Genomic DNA, 18,260 nt, shown 5'->3' with positions numbered 1-18,260 from the left:
TCCATCCCTCTGTCTTGCAGTGGGTCTGGCACTTAGAGGTGGGAGCCCAGCCTGCTTGCTCCTAGAGTGGTCTTTAGACTAGGGACATCAGCTACCAGGGAGCTGGTTAAAAACGCATAGGTGGATCACTTGAGGTCAGGAGTTAAAGACCAGCCTGGCCAACATGATGAAACGTGCCTCTCCTAAAAATACAAAAATTAACCAGACATGGTGGTGTGTGCCTGTAATCCTAGCTACTTGGGAGGCTGAGGCATGAGAATCGCTTGAACTTTCGAGGCAGAGGTTGCAGTGAGCGGAGATTGCGCCACTGCACTCTAGCCTGGGCAACAGAGCGAGACTCTATCTCAAAACAGAACAAAACAAAAACAAAACAAAAATATAAGCAGAGGTTTAGAGATAAAGGCCTCGTAAATTCTCCTATGCCCCACCCTGAGTGAAGAGTGACAGGGCAGCCCTGACTCCTGGTCTCCCAACCCCAGCGAGGTTGGAGGTGGCATTCTTCACCCTGGTCCCCATGCGCCTGACCTCCGAGTGCCATTGGCAGACACCCTTGGCAGCAGCTATGGGACAGACTTAGAGCTCTAGCATTTTAACTAACATTTTTTTTCTCTTTTTCTATTTAAAATGTTGAGTATACAGCCTGTGGCTGAGTGGCCCATGCCCTGGGCTTCTGAGGCTCTTTCGATGCCTGCAGGGTCAAGCACAGTGGCACCTCCCTGGCATCTGCATCCCTGGGGTCAAATGTGTGCCTGGACCCAGAGTTCCCTGGAGCCTGGTGGGAAAGCTTTAGTTCTAAATGTGTCCTGTGAGTTGGAGATGGCACAGAGAACCAGGCTTCCCTGGAGGATAAGGTGGCTGGATGTGTCTCTACACCTGGCTGGGCCTATTGCTGCCCCACAGGGTCTCAGACCTCAGACCTGAGAGCCAGGGCACTTAAACCCTGGCTGCCACGGAGGCAGAATTGAGGCAGTGAGCTTGGTGAGGGCAGGCTGATGTTCAAAGGTCCCCTGCTGGATTCCATCCCTCCTGAGTCTCCTTCACCTGTTCCCCGTCTCAGTTGGCTCCATCATCTCCTTTCCAGAACATGTCAGCTGTATTTCAACATCCTACCTCCCCTTTCCCCTTTCATTCCATCCTCTTCAGGCCCAGAGGAAATTTTCTAAAATGGTATCTTCCCAGGGACCTCTTCTGCTCAACATCCTTCAGTGGCTCCCTGGTGAAGTCCAAGGTCCTTGCTGTGACTCACAGGCTGAGCTTGGCAGCCTCATCCTCAGCCTCTCACCCCTGCCTGTGGCACCCTGGGCTTCCTGCATTTTCCTGATGCTCCTAATCCCCCTCTCCAATCCCTGAACCTGCTGTTCCCTCGGCCTGAATAGCAGCTGCCACTTTCCTCTCTGCCTTGGAAAACCTCACACAGGCTCAGGGCTCTGTTTCAATGTGGAATCTTTCAGGGACTCTTTACTTGGTCACCTAGTGTGGGTATTCTACAACCCCAAGACACACACACACACACACACACACACACACACACACACACGCTCTCATTAATTCCTGGAACCTTTCCTGCATGACACCTCTCACAGCTGAAACGAACAGCTGTGTAATTATCTGATGAATGTCTCTGTCTCCTCTTAGACTGTAAACCGCATGTGGGCAGGCACCGGGCCTGGTTTTGCTCCCTAGACATCTCTAGCATCTAGGGAGGGCCCAGCCACGTTTAACAACTGGCTCTTATCTTTTCAAGAGGTACGCTGGTTTCAGCATTTGTTTGTCAATTTCCGTGGTGTAAATACTCCTATCATGGCCAATTTCAGTGACCGGCAGGCTGTCTCTGGACGTGGAGTTGGGAAGAGATCCATCCGTGGGCCTGTGTGAGCCAGCCCTAGTCCAGCGCTGCCTACAACCGAATGAGCCCTCTAAGTATTGAGTAAAAGAAGGTAGGGCCGGGTGCAGTGGCTTATGCCTGTAATCCTAGCACTTTCGGAGCCTGAGGTGGGTGGATAATCTGAGGTCAGGAGTTCAAGACCAGCCTGACCAACATGGAGAAACCCCATCTCTACTAAAAAATAAAAAATTAGCCGGGTGTGGTGGTGCATGCCCGTAATCCCAGCTACTTGGGAGGCTGAGGCAGGAGAATCACTTGAATCTAGGAGGCAGAGGTTGCAGTGAGCCGAGATTGGGTCATTGCACTCCAGTCTGGGCAACGAGAGCTAAACTCTGTTTCAAAAAAAAAGAAAAAAAGAAGGCAGGCAGGAAGGGAGGAATGGAGGGAGGGAGGGAGGGAGGGAGCAGGCCTCCCTCTCTGGCCTCATCTTCTGCCAACCCCACCTCATCCACACCTGTGCCTATGGCAAGGCCTCTGAACATTGGCACTGTTGGCATTTGGAGCCAGATTTCTTTGTAATGGGGTGTCCCATGCATCCTAGGATGCATAGCAGTAGCCCTGACCTGCATCCACCAGCTGCCAGGCAGCATGGAGTGTGGCTGCGCCCATTGTCCCCAGCTGGCTCTAAGGCACAGAGAGAGCCCTGCCCCCTTCCACCTAGGGCTTCTGTTCTTAGCCCAGCCCAGCTCTGTTCAGGCAGCCAGCTACTGTGGACACTCCCTGACCTTGGGAAGTGGCAGGAGAGCCCCCATTAGCACCTGTAGCTCCAAAAGCTGAATTCTCATTTTGTAAAGACTGCATGACAATGTGAAAAAACAGCTTTTTATGGCCCGATCCTGTCCGCCCTGTTGGATGTAGATGCTTTGCTGACCCTCTCACTCACAAGCCCCATGAAATACTATGAAATGGGTGAAAGGCCTCTGTGGCCGCCGACAGGACCAGGGATAGCGTGGGTGTGAAGAGCAGCAGGAGGAGAGCCCATCAGTCACTCTCCACTGTAGCTGCTGGGGACTGATGGCAGGACCCTGGTTGGGCAGTAAGGTGGCACGGGTCCTGCCACCAATCTGCACCACCCCTGACCCCAGGACCAGGCTGGCCAGGAGGCCCTGGGCTAAAATGCTGGTGACACGTTCCATCCCAACATGTCCTTATTTACGACATCATAAAATAAATAGAACGGTCCAACAGAGCTCTGCTTTTACCCACAATTACTGCTTTATGCTTTAAAATAATCATGTGGCACTCCCTCATTTTTGGTGCCACTGTCTTGCAAAGGCTTAGACCTGTGCTTTGTCTCATGACCAGCCACCCTGCCCCGAAGCTCGGAAGACATCCTCCTCCGCCAGTCCCTCCTCCCATACTCGGAGAAGTTTCCAAAGAGAATTGAGACCCTGGAGTCGGCCAGGATTCACACTGCTCTGTGCTCCATTCCTGGGGAGATACTTGACAAGTATTCTCTAATTTTACGGACTTAGGGGGAAGAAGCTAAGAAGTCCAGGGAAGACAAACACAGAGTTCTCCAATGACAGCTGCTCAGGCTTTTACACACACGTCTACATATCAAAAGCCGTCCTCTTTCTTTCTTGCTAACCGGTCCCGCTGCTGCAGTAGTGTCCACATTTGGGAGGTCCTTCTTATCGTCTAGTTTGCAACTGCAGCTGAAGCCCATCTTTCCCCAGCCGCTGGCCTCCTTGGGCAATCCCCACATCCACTCCTCTTTTCTGATGTGTTTTTCTGCCAGGCTTCTCTGCCAATGGGCAGCCCTGAAAGTAATCTCATGGATCCCATGAAAAGTAAGGGGTAATTTGACACAGAGGACCTGGGCAAGAGGATGATCTTTCTCCAGGTACCCACGTAGAGAGCAGACACGTGTGCATCTGCAACAGCCCTGGGAGGCCAAGCTGGGAGCGACGGATCACTGTGGGTTTGGGGATCTCAGCTGTACCCCAAACCTACTTTCACATTGTTTCGTGAAACATCTGAATTTTGGACACCAGCCTGGCCAACATAGTGAAACCCCTTCTCTACTAAAAATATAAAAAAATTAGCCGGGTGTGGTGGCAAGCACCTGTCACCCCAGCTATTTGGGAGTCTGAGGCAAGAGAATATCTTGAACCCAGGAGGCGGAGGTTGCAGTAGCCAAGATTGCGCCACTGGACTGCAGCCTGAACGACAGTGAGAGACTCTGTCTCAAAAAAAAAAAAATATATATATATATATATATATATGTCTGAAATTATGTTGGTTTTCATTTAAAAAAAAAAGGATTGAATGAGATGAAAAGTCCTTCATCTTGTGTCCACAATTTAACTACTAGTTATTACTTTAATAATTAATTAACAGGATTAGTTAACTCCCTAACTAGATTTTCAACAATTCTGCCTCTTTTGTTTGGCCGAGTCCCCTCCCTGGCACACAGTTCCTCCTTGAGCCACCAGACAGCCTCGGTTCTTTCTGGCGCAGCTGAGCCTCTTCCACAGGCCCCATGGATACTGGGCACTGTGACGGCTGGGAGACCCTGCCTGGTGAAGCCTCGTCCTGCACACTGGGACAGGAACCCACCCCGGAGTCAGGTGCCAAGCCTGTAGCCCAGGGTGAGGCAATTGGACGTGCTGCCTTCTATGGGACAGGGGATTATTTTACGTGTTTAATGCAAACTGTCCCACCTCTGACCTCTCTCAAAAGGCTTTCAACTGCCTCTTGGGAATTTCCTGAGCCATCGGTGAGCGACTTTCACTGTCTATTGCAGGAAGGCCAGGTTAGCAACAGGAAACACATTTATGAGCAACAGTTATTTAATTTCCTTCGAAACGAAGAGAGCTTTGGTGAGGCCCGGGTGGGGGTGTTCTTACAACTTAGACACCTGTAGGCGAATGGCAAGAGGAATACTGGCACCAGTTCTGGCTTTTCCAAGCATGCCTCATGAAACATTCTAACTGGTGGTCCCCGGGCGGCAGCTGAGAGCCACAGCATGTGCACTGTGAGCCGATGTCCTTCTAGAATCTGTTAGTACGTTCAGCCAGAGCCACAGCATGGGGCAAAGGATCCTAGGAGGTTTCTTCCTATTTGTGAATTAATCTTCGCTCCCTTTGTAGATGACTTTTAATTGTGACCCCTGCTCCCCTCCAGCACTCGAATTCTGGAAATTAGAGAACAAATCCTTATTCTAACAGCTCACAGTTTAATCAGCTTCAATCATATCTGCCTGAAAAGTGGTGTAGTGAATGATGCCGATTTTTGGCCTCGTTCCATCACCCATTTTTTTATTTTTATTTTTTGAGATGGAGTCTCGCTTTGTCACCCAGGCTGGAGTGCAGTGGCACAATCTCAGCTCACTGCAAACTTTGCCTCTTGGGTTCAAGCGATTCCCCTGCCTCAGCCTCCGGAGTAGCTGTGATTACAAACACACACCGCCACGCCCAGCTATTTTTTGTATTTTTAGTAGAGATGGGGGTTTCACCACGTTGGCTGGGCTGGTCTAGAACTCCCAACCCCAAGTGATCGGCCCACCTTGGCCTCCCAAAGTGAAGGGAGGACAGGTATGAACCACCGCGCCCAGCACATCACTTATTTTGTCTCCTTGGGCCAGGTATGTTACTTCTCTGAGCCTCAATTTCCTCACTGAAGTCAGGATGATGTTAGGATAATTTATCTCATCATTTGCACTTGCATCCTCAGCCCTATGCTCTAAGCTGGGCATATAGGAAGTGTTCAGCCAGTGTTTGTTGAATGACTTAATAAGTGTACATCAAGTGCCCACCACATGCCTGGCATAGTAGGCACTTTAGTAAAGGTCAGCAAGTCATACTAGCCTTCCTTACACCCCCTGCTACCTTTCCTGCCCCCATGAAGCCAGTCTTTGTCCCAGTACTCATTCTAAGCCCCGTCCATATCCCTAGGCTGGGTTGCAGCTGCTTTTCATGCTGACAGCCGCCAGCCTCCTGGGATTTCTGGGATAATATGGAGTCACCCTATTGTCAGGGCCATCAACATCTTCACCTGAAGGTGAAGCCCTCAACCCCTATCTCTGAGTCCCAGAGACTCCGGTAGCGACCGTAAAAACAACTGAGTTATGTGGCTGCAGGCAGCTGACCTGGTCCTGTGCAGCCCTGGTGGAGCAGGGGGGCGGTGAGGCGGGGGGTTTGGGGCTCAGGATTCCTGCAATACTCAAGGCCTCTGAGGGCAGTGCTGAGTGAAGACCCCTTTTCCCTTCTCCACTGCCACTCCCCAAACACTCTAAGCCCTGGGAACACTTCTCTGGGTTCAGAAACGAACATGGACCCCTGCTGCCTGGCCGTCAGGGAGCGGAGGACAGGAGAGCTCTCTGGTGAAGGAGGATGGGGCTGAATTGAGATGGGCGCTTACAGCCAGACAGGCCGGGGATTCCACAGATAAGGGAAGAGCAGGGACTGTCAGAGCACGATGTGCGCCCAGACAGAGAATCCAGACTGGAAGTGACAGAGCTGCTGGCCCTGAGACAAGTTAGGGCCATGGAATTCCCCACAGTGGACACTGAATTGAAAAAAAAAAAATGAGTTGTTAATATTAAAGAATTGGGGTGTATTAGGTGACATTTTTGTCTTCTCTAGAAGATCAGAAGTTCTGGAACCACTGGGCTGGCATTGCCCCGAGCAGCCTCGCTGGAGTGAGGGCTCCTTCCTTTCGCTGGGGCACATGCTGCCGTGCCTATCTGCAGGGTACCCACAGGCATCTGAGTTCGCGGCATGGTTGAAATTAGTAAGTGTCCAGCCCAGTACTGGCATCTGAGAGAGCGCACAAGGTGGGTCCTTGTCACTGCCGCCCCAATAAGCGTTTGCAGTGGGCGCTGATCAAAACAGCAGGTGGTGACGGTAATTCCAGCTTGCACCACGAGGCTGTGCAGTTGTGACGGCTCATGCTTGCCTGGTGCTTTACAATTAGTAAACATGAGCTCCCTGCATCCTCCCCTGAGAGGGGGACTCAAGATTCCCAAGGGCCCATTTTACAGATGAGAAAAGTGGAGCTCAGAAAAGCCAATCAATTGTGTGCAGGGGGCACAGCCCAGACTCAGAGCCTGGGTTCCAGCTTTGTAGTGGAGATTTTCTCTCACGTGAGTCCCCTGCAGCCCTGAAAGAAGTGGCTGGGATGTCCTGGATGTGTCTCTCCATTTACTCTTTAATCTTTGCAACGACCAAGATGTTTTATCTCCATTTCAAAGAGGGGAAAACTGAGGCTCAAAGGGACTCGGTGTCGCACAGCAGGTATGTACCGATGCTGGGATTGAGCCTGAGGAGCTAGCTCCAACGCCCAGGCCTATCCTCAAGCCCCTCCCTGTAGAAGGCTGATCAATTCTGCTGGGCTCAGGCTGTCGCTAAGATGAGTTTGTTTCTTGCACACACATGAAGAGATGCAAGGAATTTGGAACTGACTCACACATTCGAGATGCTATCAGTAACCTGGGCCTGTTATTGCTGACCCTCGGTTTGGGGACAGTCCCTCAGGGTCCCCCTGGCTTGTCTTGAGTCTCCTCCCTGCCACCACAGCTCTGGTCCCCATAGTGACAGTTGTCAGGGGCTGCTTCCTCCCCTCCTTGTCCACATGCCCCGGCCACGGGCTCCAAGCCACCCCCACAGACATCAGCCTCCTAATAAGGAAGGAAGCTGACCTTGTACAGGCATGGAGCCAGTTTGGATGTGACTCTGACATCGCTGGGCTGTCCCAGGGAAAGCAATTAAGCAGCTCAGAGCTACCAAAGGGTGACAAGGTGCTCTGGAGAGCAGGTGGGGCCAGATACCCTGGCAGCATGGATGTGTCCATCCCCTGGGGCCCTGTGCCGACAGGCTCAGCCCCTCTGTCTATACATAGGACCTGGGACAGCAGCAAAATAATGAACGCCCTGGGACTGGCATTTCCCACCAATCTGTCAGGCTCTTTTGCCTGGCGTGGGGACGCTGAGATAGAGAGACTGTGACCACGCCTGGCCTTGTGCCTGTCACCTCCCTTCTTGAGGCACACAGGGATGTTATCTGAGCAACAGAGACTTCCCATGGCTAAAGATTGGTGGCGTGCTTAGAGATTGCCACAGAACCACTCATAGCTCCCTCAAAGCACAGAAGAGCAGAGCTAACGGGCCCTGAGGATGTCATCTGTCCCAGTATGTCCCAATCGGTGATCCACTCAATGAGAGTAAAAGGCGTGGTTCTGTGGTCACGTAAGTTTGGGAAACACTAGATGGGAAAAGGCAAAACATTTTTTTCTTCATTGCAGAACTTATCAGAGCCTTAATAAGTGGGCTGTGCTGATCTATTAGGGGTGGAGATACGATGCAGTGTTTCCAAAACTTACTGACCCAAGGATGTTTTTTCCCCCTAGTTGAATCTTATGGTTGGAGGTAGCTCAAAGCACTGGCCAGGGGGCAGGAGCCCTGGGTTATAGAACCAGCTCAGACACTAATGCCCTGCTGGGCTGCGGACAAGCCCCTCCCAACTGCAGTGTGAGGGCAGTGGACAAGAGGCCACTGGGACCCCTCGCAGGTCCCAAACTCTTGCTTCCTCTGGTCCTATTCTGGGCTGGCCCTGCAGCTTGGGCAAATTGCTGAACTTACCTGGGCCTCAGTGTAGTGATCTGTACAAAGGGCCCTGTCCTGCCTACCCCACAGGGCTGGCGAGAGGCTGAAATGAGATCATCATAACCATCATCATCGTCACGGTCATCATCGTGGCTAAGGTTGGTAGCTCCCTGAGCTAAGCCTTGCATACATATTGGCCTGTTTCATTCTTGCAGCCACACTCTGAGCTAGTGCCTTTTGGCCCCAATTGTCCCTATGAGGAAATGAAGGCACAGCAGGTGAAGTCGCTTGCCTAAAGTCACCAGGTAACAAGTGTCAGGACTGAGGGTGAAGCCCAGGGAGTTTGCCCAGAATGCGATCTCTTAACCCTGACCCCCATCTGCCTGTGAACTGGAAATCGCTGTGAGCTGGGGAGGTGCTGCTCTATGCAGTCGTGCTGTGGTTCATGGGGGAGACAGAAGTTCATGGCCTTGGCCTTGTCTTATAGACTTCCAGAAGTGGGGTCAGGGGTCCCATTTTCCTATTTCCTGTCCTACCCGGGTTAAGGAGGGGTTCATATTGCCTCTCACTGATAGGGAGGAGGGGTGAGCAGAAAAGCCTGGGGGCGCCTGTGGGGAGTGACTCCTCCACCAGTCTGATGCCCCCCTCCCTTCCCGATCACAGTCCAGAGGCCCCTGGAGGAGCTTCAAGAGGATGTGACCCCTGGTTTTCATACTTACTCCCTCTCAGCCGCAGATGCTGCAGACCTGTCATTCACATCTGACTATTTCAACAAGCTGAATACACTGGAGCTCAGGGCTGAAGGGCAGGGGGGCGGGTGTCAGGGAGGGACCCTTTAACACGGTGGCTGCAGCCTCCCCCTTGCTGACTGCCTTTTGTGGCATATCCCAGAACTTCTCAGACTTTATAGGCTACAGGTGGATAACCACTGTCCTGGTCTGTTTTAGAGATGGCCTAAGGCCCAGAGAGGGAGACCAGCTTGCCTGTGGTCACACAGTGAGTCCTTGACCCAGCTGAACACTGGGAGTCCAGATCTGGGCTCAGGGGCCCTGAAGGCACTGGGCTGGGGGTGGTGGGACTTCTGGGTGAAGAAGACTGGGCCTCTACAGGAGCCCAAGGGCAGCAGTGGGCAGAGGCCTGCAGGCCCCTCTGTAGCAGCTCCACGCCTGACCACTTCCCAGAGCATAGCAGTCATGGGCTGACTTGCCCCCAGTTTAGGGCTCATAGTATGGTGTCCATGGGACACCCAGACCAAGGCTGGCAGGTCCCACCTGATGCTCGGCAGAAGTCTCAGTCGGCCCCTGGTCAGGAGGAGTCAGACGGACCTCAGGCTCAGAACTCAGATCTCACCCAGGCCTGACTCCTGCTCTGCCACTTCCTGGCTGTGGGTCTCTCAGAAACTCAGGGAACCTCTCTGTGACTGCACTGTGGGAGCTGCTGCCGGCTTCTGAGGCTGGCCTGTGGCGGCAGATCCTCCACAGTGCCCGGCTGCTCTGCTCAGCAGGGTGGAGCAAGGTCCCAAGCAGCAGGATGCCTGGGGGCAGCTGGGGGTCTGGCTTGGGTAAGGTTCCTCCTTTACTGGCGGGACCCTGGGGCTGCCTCGGGAAGGTGATCTCAACCTACCTTGTGATGGCCCTGGTGAATCTGCACTCCAACACATGGGCACCATGCTGCCACCCTCAGTCTCTGCCCATGTCACCTCCTGCGACTGAACCCACACTGGGGAGCTTGTTCAATACACACTCAGCTCCCAGGGCCTCGGCCTTAGACCTTCTGGTTCCATAGCTACAGGATGGGGCCTGGGGATGACTATCTTTAAAACCCAAGGCTGGGTCAGGTTTCACAACCACTGGTCTCGTGGTTCTCAAACCTCCTCTCTTCCTCTTTCCTTCTCACTCACTCTACCCTGGGGCCCTTCACGGGGACTCACATGGAAGTCCGGTGTGTAACAGCTAAGTGCAGATCCTCTGGCCGGAGGTGGGCTGGAGCCCCGCCTGCTGGTTCTTGCCCCAGCTATGGCAACCCCTTGAGAGGCCACTGAGAAACCCCTCAGGGCTCCATGGAGCACAGTTTGCAAACCCTGTATTTTGCCAGTCTCTTCCTCTTCTGGATTAAGGAGCTGAACCCTGAAAAGCTGACCTACTTGAGGCTCAGCCTCATGCTACCAATGCGGCTTTCATTCTGAAGTTCTCTGAAGCTTTCTGTTGCTCAGTGGACCCCAAGGGAGGGGTTGGAGCCCATGGGTGACCTGAAACCGCACAGCCAAGTGTTTGGGGCCAGCCTACTGGAGGTGAACCCCAGTCCCCCCTCTTCTTAGGTGTGTGGCTCCAGGCAAAAACTTCACCCCTCTGTGCCTTAGTTTGTTCCTCTGTAAATTGGGGATGATATGTATTTCAGAGAGTTGTTGGAAGGACTATATGAGTGCGTATCTGGAAAGAGCTTAGACCAGAGCTCAGAAAAAAAATACCGCCTAAGTGAGGCGTGTCTCATTTCCAGAGCCCACTGGCCCTGGGCTCTGACAGTAGGGTCTAAGTGTTTCTGCTGAGACCTCAGAAAGACAGAATGCCGTCAGAGCTGGGGGATCAGGGGCAAATAGCGCAGATTCTGTTTTGCGGCAGTGTTGGAACTGCATTTGCACTCTGTGGGCTGGAGCTCACAGACCCTGGCAGCTGGTGGAACTTCACGCACACAGCTCGATGCCCTGATTTCACCCCAGGGACAAGTTTTGACTGAGTCACTCTCAAGGCAGGCTCAAGATGTGTTAAGCTGCTTTTCACACTTTTTTTCCCTATCTCCCATTAAACTTAAATCTACAAGTCACAAATCACAGAGCATAGTAATCACGGGGCCAGCCCTTCTCAGTCTCCAAAACACATTCGGTTCTCATTTCTGTATCTACAAGGACAGGAGGGTAATTACACCCATTTTACAGATGAGTACACAGAGGCTCATAAGTTAAATGACTTGCTTAGAATCAGATGTGGGGCCAGAGCTGGGAGTGATTATCCAGGTATGGGCTGGAAGCCATTGGTGGGCTGCAGGGCGCCTCTGGATTGGGGCACAAATGACTTCCCAAAGGCAAAGCTTCCACTGAGGATTCCGGAAGCATGGCACGCAATTTTACAGATTCTCTTGTATTTGTGCAATTAACAGCTACTTACAGGTAACCATTAAGAAAGCAATCAGGAATTTTGAAAACCTAAAACTCTGAAATGCAAACAAGCTCCCAGCCAGTGTTTTCCAGGCACCGTGATTCAGAAGCATGGTTTTTGTACACTGCCTGGCAATGTCACAAGGTTCTCTAAGGCACATGCCAGGTCATCAGTGGTCTTGCCATTTTCAGGACAAATAGACCAAGATTTTCCCTTGCTGCTGTTCCTGGACCAATCCTCTTGGGATCATTTTCTCATGGACTCGGTTTGTTGTCCCATAGAGCACCGTGCTGCATATTTGCATATTTTCCAGCCATGGGGCTTTGAGACATCATGCAATTGTGGTTCATCCATACCCAGGCTGGGCGAAGTGGCTTATGCCTGTAATCCCAGCACTTTGGGAGGCTGAGGTGGGTGGATCACCTGAGGTCAGGAGTTCGAAATCAGCCTGGCCAACATGGCAAAACCCCATCTCTACTAAAAATACAGCAAGAAGCCAGGTGTGGTGATGCATGCCTGTAGTCCCAGCTACTAGGGAGGCTGAGGTGGGAGGATCACTTGAACCCAGGAGGCAAAGGTTGCAGTGAGCCGAGGTTGTGCCACTGCACTCCGGCCTGGGCAACAGAATGAGATTCTGACTAAAAAAAAAAAAAAAAAAAAGAAAAAAAAATATCAATACCCCATTTGCCATCCCAGACTTATACCTACAATTTGCCTGTAGGGGGACACTTTAGTGAAATGCCATGACTTCGATATTTAAATAACTTCTAACATACAAACTGCTAACATTTTTAAGTTTTTGGCATTATTTTGCAATGCAGAATTATGAATATACTGTTATAAGATAAAGAATAAGCTGATACGTGCTCCCTGTTCGTTCTTCGTGATCACCAGGTTCTGTAACCACTGGAAAGTGGGAACAGGTGAGGGCCGGGGGACCGGGGCACATTTAGCCCCACCCAGTGGGTGTCCAACCTGAAAAAGCCTAGGAGCCATCTGGGGGGTCTGGGAAGTCTCTTTTGTGAAAATGCAAGTTTCTGCGGGAAAAGCCCAGAGATATTTATTTATGAATAAAGACAGGGTCTCACTCTGTCACCTAAGCTGGGGGTGCAGTGGCTCGATCTTGGCTCATTGCAGCCTGGACAAACTCAAGGGATGCCCCTGCCTCAGGTTCCTGGGTAGCTGGGACTACAGGTGTGTACCACCACACTCGGCTAATTTTTGGCCCAGAAATATTTGAAAAATCTTATTGTCAAATCGCTGATATCCCCCGCGGTTCAGGCCCACTCTGCCTGGATTCCCCAGGAGCCCAGGTTGACTGACATGTATGGCACCATCTGTCACAGTTGCCGGGCAACTCCTGGCCTGCAGGCTTGGGCTGTGGCTGGGCAGGGTGCCACAGAGCTCTGCGGGGCTGCGCTAGCCCTCAGGATCCGCAGCTCTGGTACAGCCAGGGACAGTGGAAGTGATTCTGCTCCTGGCTTGGCCAGGAAGAGGGCGGGAGAGCTGGTGCTGGATGGCAGCCTATTTCTGCTCTGATTCCCAGTCTGATTCCTCCCTAGGGGTGAGCTTTCTGGGCCTGTGGGGAAAAGGTTGATGGAAATAGGCTTGGTCACAAAAGGGAGGCAGTGCAAGGCTGTGTCAGAGGCTACTGGTGGGCGCAGGACCTTGAAACCAGGCCCAGATGAAGCGCTGAAGATGCCCCCCAGGGAGAAGGCCCAGCTGCTTGGTGGCAGCTCCTCACTGCACAGGTGGTGAAGTGGCTGAGGGCACAAATGCTGCAGCCAAAATTCCATAGCTTTGAGGCCCAGTTCTATTGTCTCCCAGCTCTGTGACCCCAGATGAGTTACTCAGTCTCTGTTTTCTGATCAGTGACAGGCTGCCGAAGTGTTAACTGAGTTAATATGTGTCAAGTGGACAGCAAGGACCCTGGCCTGCAGTCAACGCCTAATCAATGTTAGATAGTATCATTATTGTTATTGTTATTGGTTACAGCTGTTGGAGCCTGCCAGTGTGGCTACGAGGAGCACATAAACGGGCCACTGAGTACAGTCACACAGGTTGTGCACTGAACAACTCAGGACACCATTCACATGGCAGCCTGGAGAACGTCAACTTCTGGAGTAATGCAGTGCACAACCTGTGCAGCTGGTATGCTGGTCCTGGATGCCCTGGGCAGCCCTACTCCAATCTCCGACTAATAGGTACCATTTTGAAGTTGGACCATTTGGAGCAAGGTCCTGGAGAAGATTCTTTTAACAAGGAGGTATTGTGGATTTTGAGCAGAGCTACAAAGACCCGAATAAGGTGTGGCCTGGGTCTTCAGAAGGTCCCAGGATGAGAAGCTCAAAAGCTAGGACGTTGGCCAAGTCATTCCTCTCTGGGCCAAAGTTTTTGCCATGTGTCCAGCATGAGAGATGGGGTTAGTTTTGAGAGGGCAAAAAGGCTTTATCCTTGTATGCCAACTCTGATTGATTGGCCATGGCTACCTGAGGCTGTGAACAGTGAGAAATCAGAGGCCACTCGGGATGGGCAGGAAGGGCTCTTCAATTGATTGGTGATGTCTAGATGAGGCAAGGGAGAGGGGAATGGGGGCATGAGTGTGGCCACACTTGCCCTCCTCAGATCAGCCCAGCGATTCTAATCCTGGCAACCCTTTAGAATCACCAGAGGAGATTTAAATACACCCCAATTCCAGGAATATGGCCTGGCATCAGTATTTTTTTTTTCCCTAAGGTGTGGTCAGGCTGAGAACTGCTGGGGCAGATGACCACAAGTTCCTTGTCATCCAGGACTTTTCTGACCTTCCCAGTCCTACCATATTCACTTGCATCCTCACTAGCTGGGCCTCATTTTAACCTTGGCATGGTCTACGGTAGATTACAAAACTTTATGCTTTCTTCCTGCAGAGGTGGAGGGAGTTAAAAGCCAGTCCTCTAGCAGTCTTATTGCTGGGGGAGAACGTTTTTTTTTCAGGTGGGACACAGAGGTTGAGGGCACTGACTATGTCAAGCTTTGGAGGAACCTGGGTACCTGCTTCTTGGGACACATGGTGGAGTCTCGCTGGCAGAGGCCTGATTTTTGTATCTGGGGGCTTCTCCTGGGGCCAGGAAAAGCCTGGCTCACTCTGGCTTCAGTCAAGGAAGCCTGTGGCTTCCTGTCTCCCTGAAGCCCCTCCCGGTCCTCCAGGGAGGGTGGGATCGTGGGATGCACAGAGGCCCACTGAGGTCTGCTGGAAGTAACAGGCCCCTTCGGGGCCTCTGGAAGGAGCTCAGGGGGAGAAGGAAGCAGATGAAAGCTGACTGGGGCTGCTGAGCTCCACAATGCAGGGTGCCAGGTGTGGGGTGGTGCATTTGGACCACAGGGCAGCCCTCCAAATTAGTCAGGGTAGCAGAGGCGAGATGCTTCTGGGAGGCTACCCCGGCTCGGCCCTCCAAGGGCCCCAAATCCAGCCAGCTTTCCTCGGCCCCTCCCAACCCCCTCCCAGAACCCAGTCCTGGAAGTCCACGGAGTAGGTCATGCTGGCCTGTGCCTCCCAGAGGGGCACAGCCTCCCACCCGGAGCCACATAGAAGCAATCAAATAACATAGGATTCGATCATATTTTAAAATAAGCTTTATTTAGATTTTTTTTATTATTTTATATTTGCATCCATGCCTTCGAGAAACCTTTCCCATGGGAAAGGCTATTTTCATCTAATGTTACCCATAACTCATTCACTATTTGACGGAGTTCTCTTAAATAAATCATCCTTTAGTAACTCTTAGAATTATCTCCTAATTTACAAAAACTGAAATGAAAAGGAACTACTAAATCATTACCAGGAGTGGTTGCAATCTCATTTTCTTGTAAGTAAAGGGAAAACCATAAAAATCAACCAAAAAAGAAATTCATGGGTGAGAAAAGTATTTGCTAAAATCTCTCTCCGTAGAGAAAGATGCCAGCTCAGGGCGCCCCCCCCCGCCCAACCCATAGGCTTAGTTCAACAGTTTGGCCAAAGGAGGACAGAAAGGTTCTGATGAGGCCTCCGCCTGCTCTTTGCTGACCTTTGGACCAGGTCAGGAGGAAAGAGTTGTTTGTTCTTGAGACTTTGGACACAATAACCTATCCCTTCTGATGGAGATACACTAGCATTTGAAAATCCCCTTGCTTCTTTTAAGAGCTGAAAATGTTACCATTAGCAGAAAGCATGACTACGGTTGTCTAGAGGCAGGAGTTGAGCTGTTAGTTGTTAAGGGTAAGCAGAAGCAAAAGAAAAGGGAAATTGAGTTTTAGGCCTTGGGCAGACCCAGCTGAGCATCTCACATCCCCTCCATCCCCCAGCATTACAATGCACTCAGTTCCTTTGCTGGTGAAGCCTCTTTGGGGCCAACACCACTCCCCAAACAGGCGGATGTTCCTGCCAGCTCTCCTCTCCTGGGGCGGGTAGACTCAGGCTGCTGTGACAAGTTAGGGGACAGAGCCCGAGGGATCCCAGGAGATTCTAAGTGTGGCCGATGGAACCACCAGAATGGGGAGGGTGGAGGGCTCAGGTGCTGGCCTCTGCATCCCCACTGTGGCCCTCCTCTTGAGGTGCATCCCTCCCCTAATGACATCTGCCTGGCCCACCTGCATCATAAACCCAGGACAAGAAAGACACAGCTGCAGGGAGGAACGGATGCTGCCGGAGGCCCCCTGGGGAACAGACTCAGGCCAGGGTCCCTCTGTCGTACCCTTGAGTGTGTGCAGGCTGTCTTGCCCCGAACTCAACCTCTCTCAAAAGACAGACCCAAAGAAGGGACCATGACTGTCAGCACTCTGCTCACTGAGGTCGTGTTCTACAGGTCAGATAAATACATAGCTCTAGAAAGGCCCGGAGGAGCTCTGGACAGGAAGAAGGTGGAGGACACTTTCATGCATGAGCAGAAGAATGGGAGAGACAGAGAGAGAGGGAGAGGGGAGAGACAGAGAGAGAGGGAGAGAGAAGAGAGAACAGAAAAAACAAGGTCTGAAATCCGTTGGTCCCTGGGTTCCGGCCACCCTAAACTACTTTGCACAGTTGGGCGGCAGCATGGTAACAGAACAGACACGTCAACAGAAACACCCGCCTCCCGCCCACCCCATGGAAAAATAGACATTCCAATATTTATGTAATAATTTAGATAGAATACGTTTTCAGCATTTGTGCAAATAAATTAAACGAAACAATTTTCTTTTTTCTTTTTTCCATAAAGAAAGAAATGGCAACGCAATTTAAAAAAACCGGCAGGCTGTTTAAAAGAGCCCGTTTGACCTCTGACAAACCCAGCCAAGACAAGGCCCGCGGCCGGGCTCACGAGTCTTTGTGGAGAGCGGACCTTACCCTGACGACGATGATGGCGTTTTGTGATTAAAGTGACTTGGGCACACCCCCAGGACAGGGTCTGGTCCCACACGTTCACACCGGGGAGGGGGCGGGAAGGGGGACATCAAAAACAGACCACATCCTCTGCCAGACGGGCTCCAGGGGTAGCGGTTTGGACAAGGGACATTTACAAGCATGGAGTGCACAATAGTTTTGTTATTTACAAATACACAGCAGTCCTTCAAGTTTTCAAGTTTCATAAAAAGGAGGAGGGGTGGAGAAAGGGGGAAAAAACAAAAACAAACCGACGAACCGAACAAAAAGAAAAAAAAAAAAAAAAAGAAAAACCAAACATGGAAGAAAAATAATAAACCAGATTAACAACACAACCGTATCGCTCCAAAGACGACAGAGTTGACAGATTCACACACGGTTTGCGGTATGTACATCAATTACAGAGGTGGCGACGCAGGGGACGGGGGTTCACACTCGTGTTTTCATTGTGAGAGGCACTCGGCCACACCCAGCACCCATGTGTGCCAGAGCACACGCGCACATGCACACACACCCCACGCACGGCCACACGCGCACCCACGCTCGCACACACGCCCACACGCACAGACACGCCTGCGGGCAGCAGGCGCGGGGGAGCGCGTATCACCAGTCCGCGTCCTCCTCTATGTAATAATCAGGGGTGGTACCATCAAAGAGGCCGGGGTCGAGGGACTTCCGCTGCTTCCCTCTGGCGAAGACGCGGGAGATGGAGCCAAATCCCATCTTCTCTTTCTTCTTTTTCCGTTTTTGGTCTTCAAGATCCTCTAGTGACTGAGGAGTCGGGAGCCACGTGACAGAGGGTGGGGGAGAAGGAGAAAGCCAAGCTTAGCTGGGTGCAGACTACAGTGGATGGGATCCGGGGCTGGGAAGACCTCTCTGAGCTTTAAGCCAGTAGGGTCAGGGACAGGGGCTGGGGAGGCTGAGAAGCAACCTCCAGGGCTGGAATGCCAAGGTCAGCCCCTCATTCACTGAGCAAACATGAGCCAGTCACAGAACCTCTCACGGACAACACTAAGACCCTTCCGAGACTACCACGAGAATGTTGCTAACGTGAGGATAAAGACCCTGAGAACAGGCCAGGTGCAGTGGCTCACACCTGTAATCCTAGCACTTTGGGAGGCCAAGGTGGGTGAATCACGAGGTCAGGAGATGGAGACCATCCTAACATGGTGAAACCCCATCTCCACCAAAGCTCACTGCCTGGGCCATGAGCTTTGTAATAATAATGGGAATTTTATAAAGCTGGCTGCCAGGGCAAGCCATGGCCAGGGAGGCAAGACGGAGGCCATGTGTGCGCTC

At 51.9% G+C, this 18,260-nt stretch overlaps 1 protein-coding gene across 7 annotated transcripts in view; it reads right to left on the bottom strand.

The window, feature by feature from the left end:
* Positions 1–18,260, bottom strand: part of KAZN (kazrin, periplakin interacting protein) — a 1,282,700-nt gene that overhangs the window by 32,470 nt on the left and 1,231,970 nt on the right. For 4 of the 7 annotated variants that reach the window (XM_035252956.3, XM_035252957.3, XM_035252958.3 and 1 more), the window contains one exon: positions 17,609–17,732. In XM_035252956.3, the coding sequence (XP_035108847.2) occupies positions 17,609–17,732 (124 nt within the window). Of the gene's footprint in view, positions 1–15,181; positions 17,733–18,260 lie in introns of those variants that run through there. The other 3 variants (XM_035252962.3, XM_035252963.3, XM_078330421.1) reach the window with 1 other exon arrangement.

This window comes from Callithrix jacchus, chromosome 7 (assembly GCF_049354715.1).
Source record: "Callithrix jacchus isolate 240 chromosome 7, calJac240_pri, whole genome shotgun sequence".
In the NCBI taxonomy this organism is placed as follows: Eukaryota; Metazoa; Chordata; class Mammalia; order Primates; family Cebidae; genus Callithrix; species Callithrix jacchus.
The sequence above is the reverse complement of the archived record's forward strand: the minus strand, read 5'-3'. Positions and strand labels throughout refer to the sequence as shown.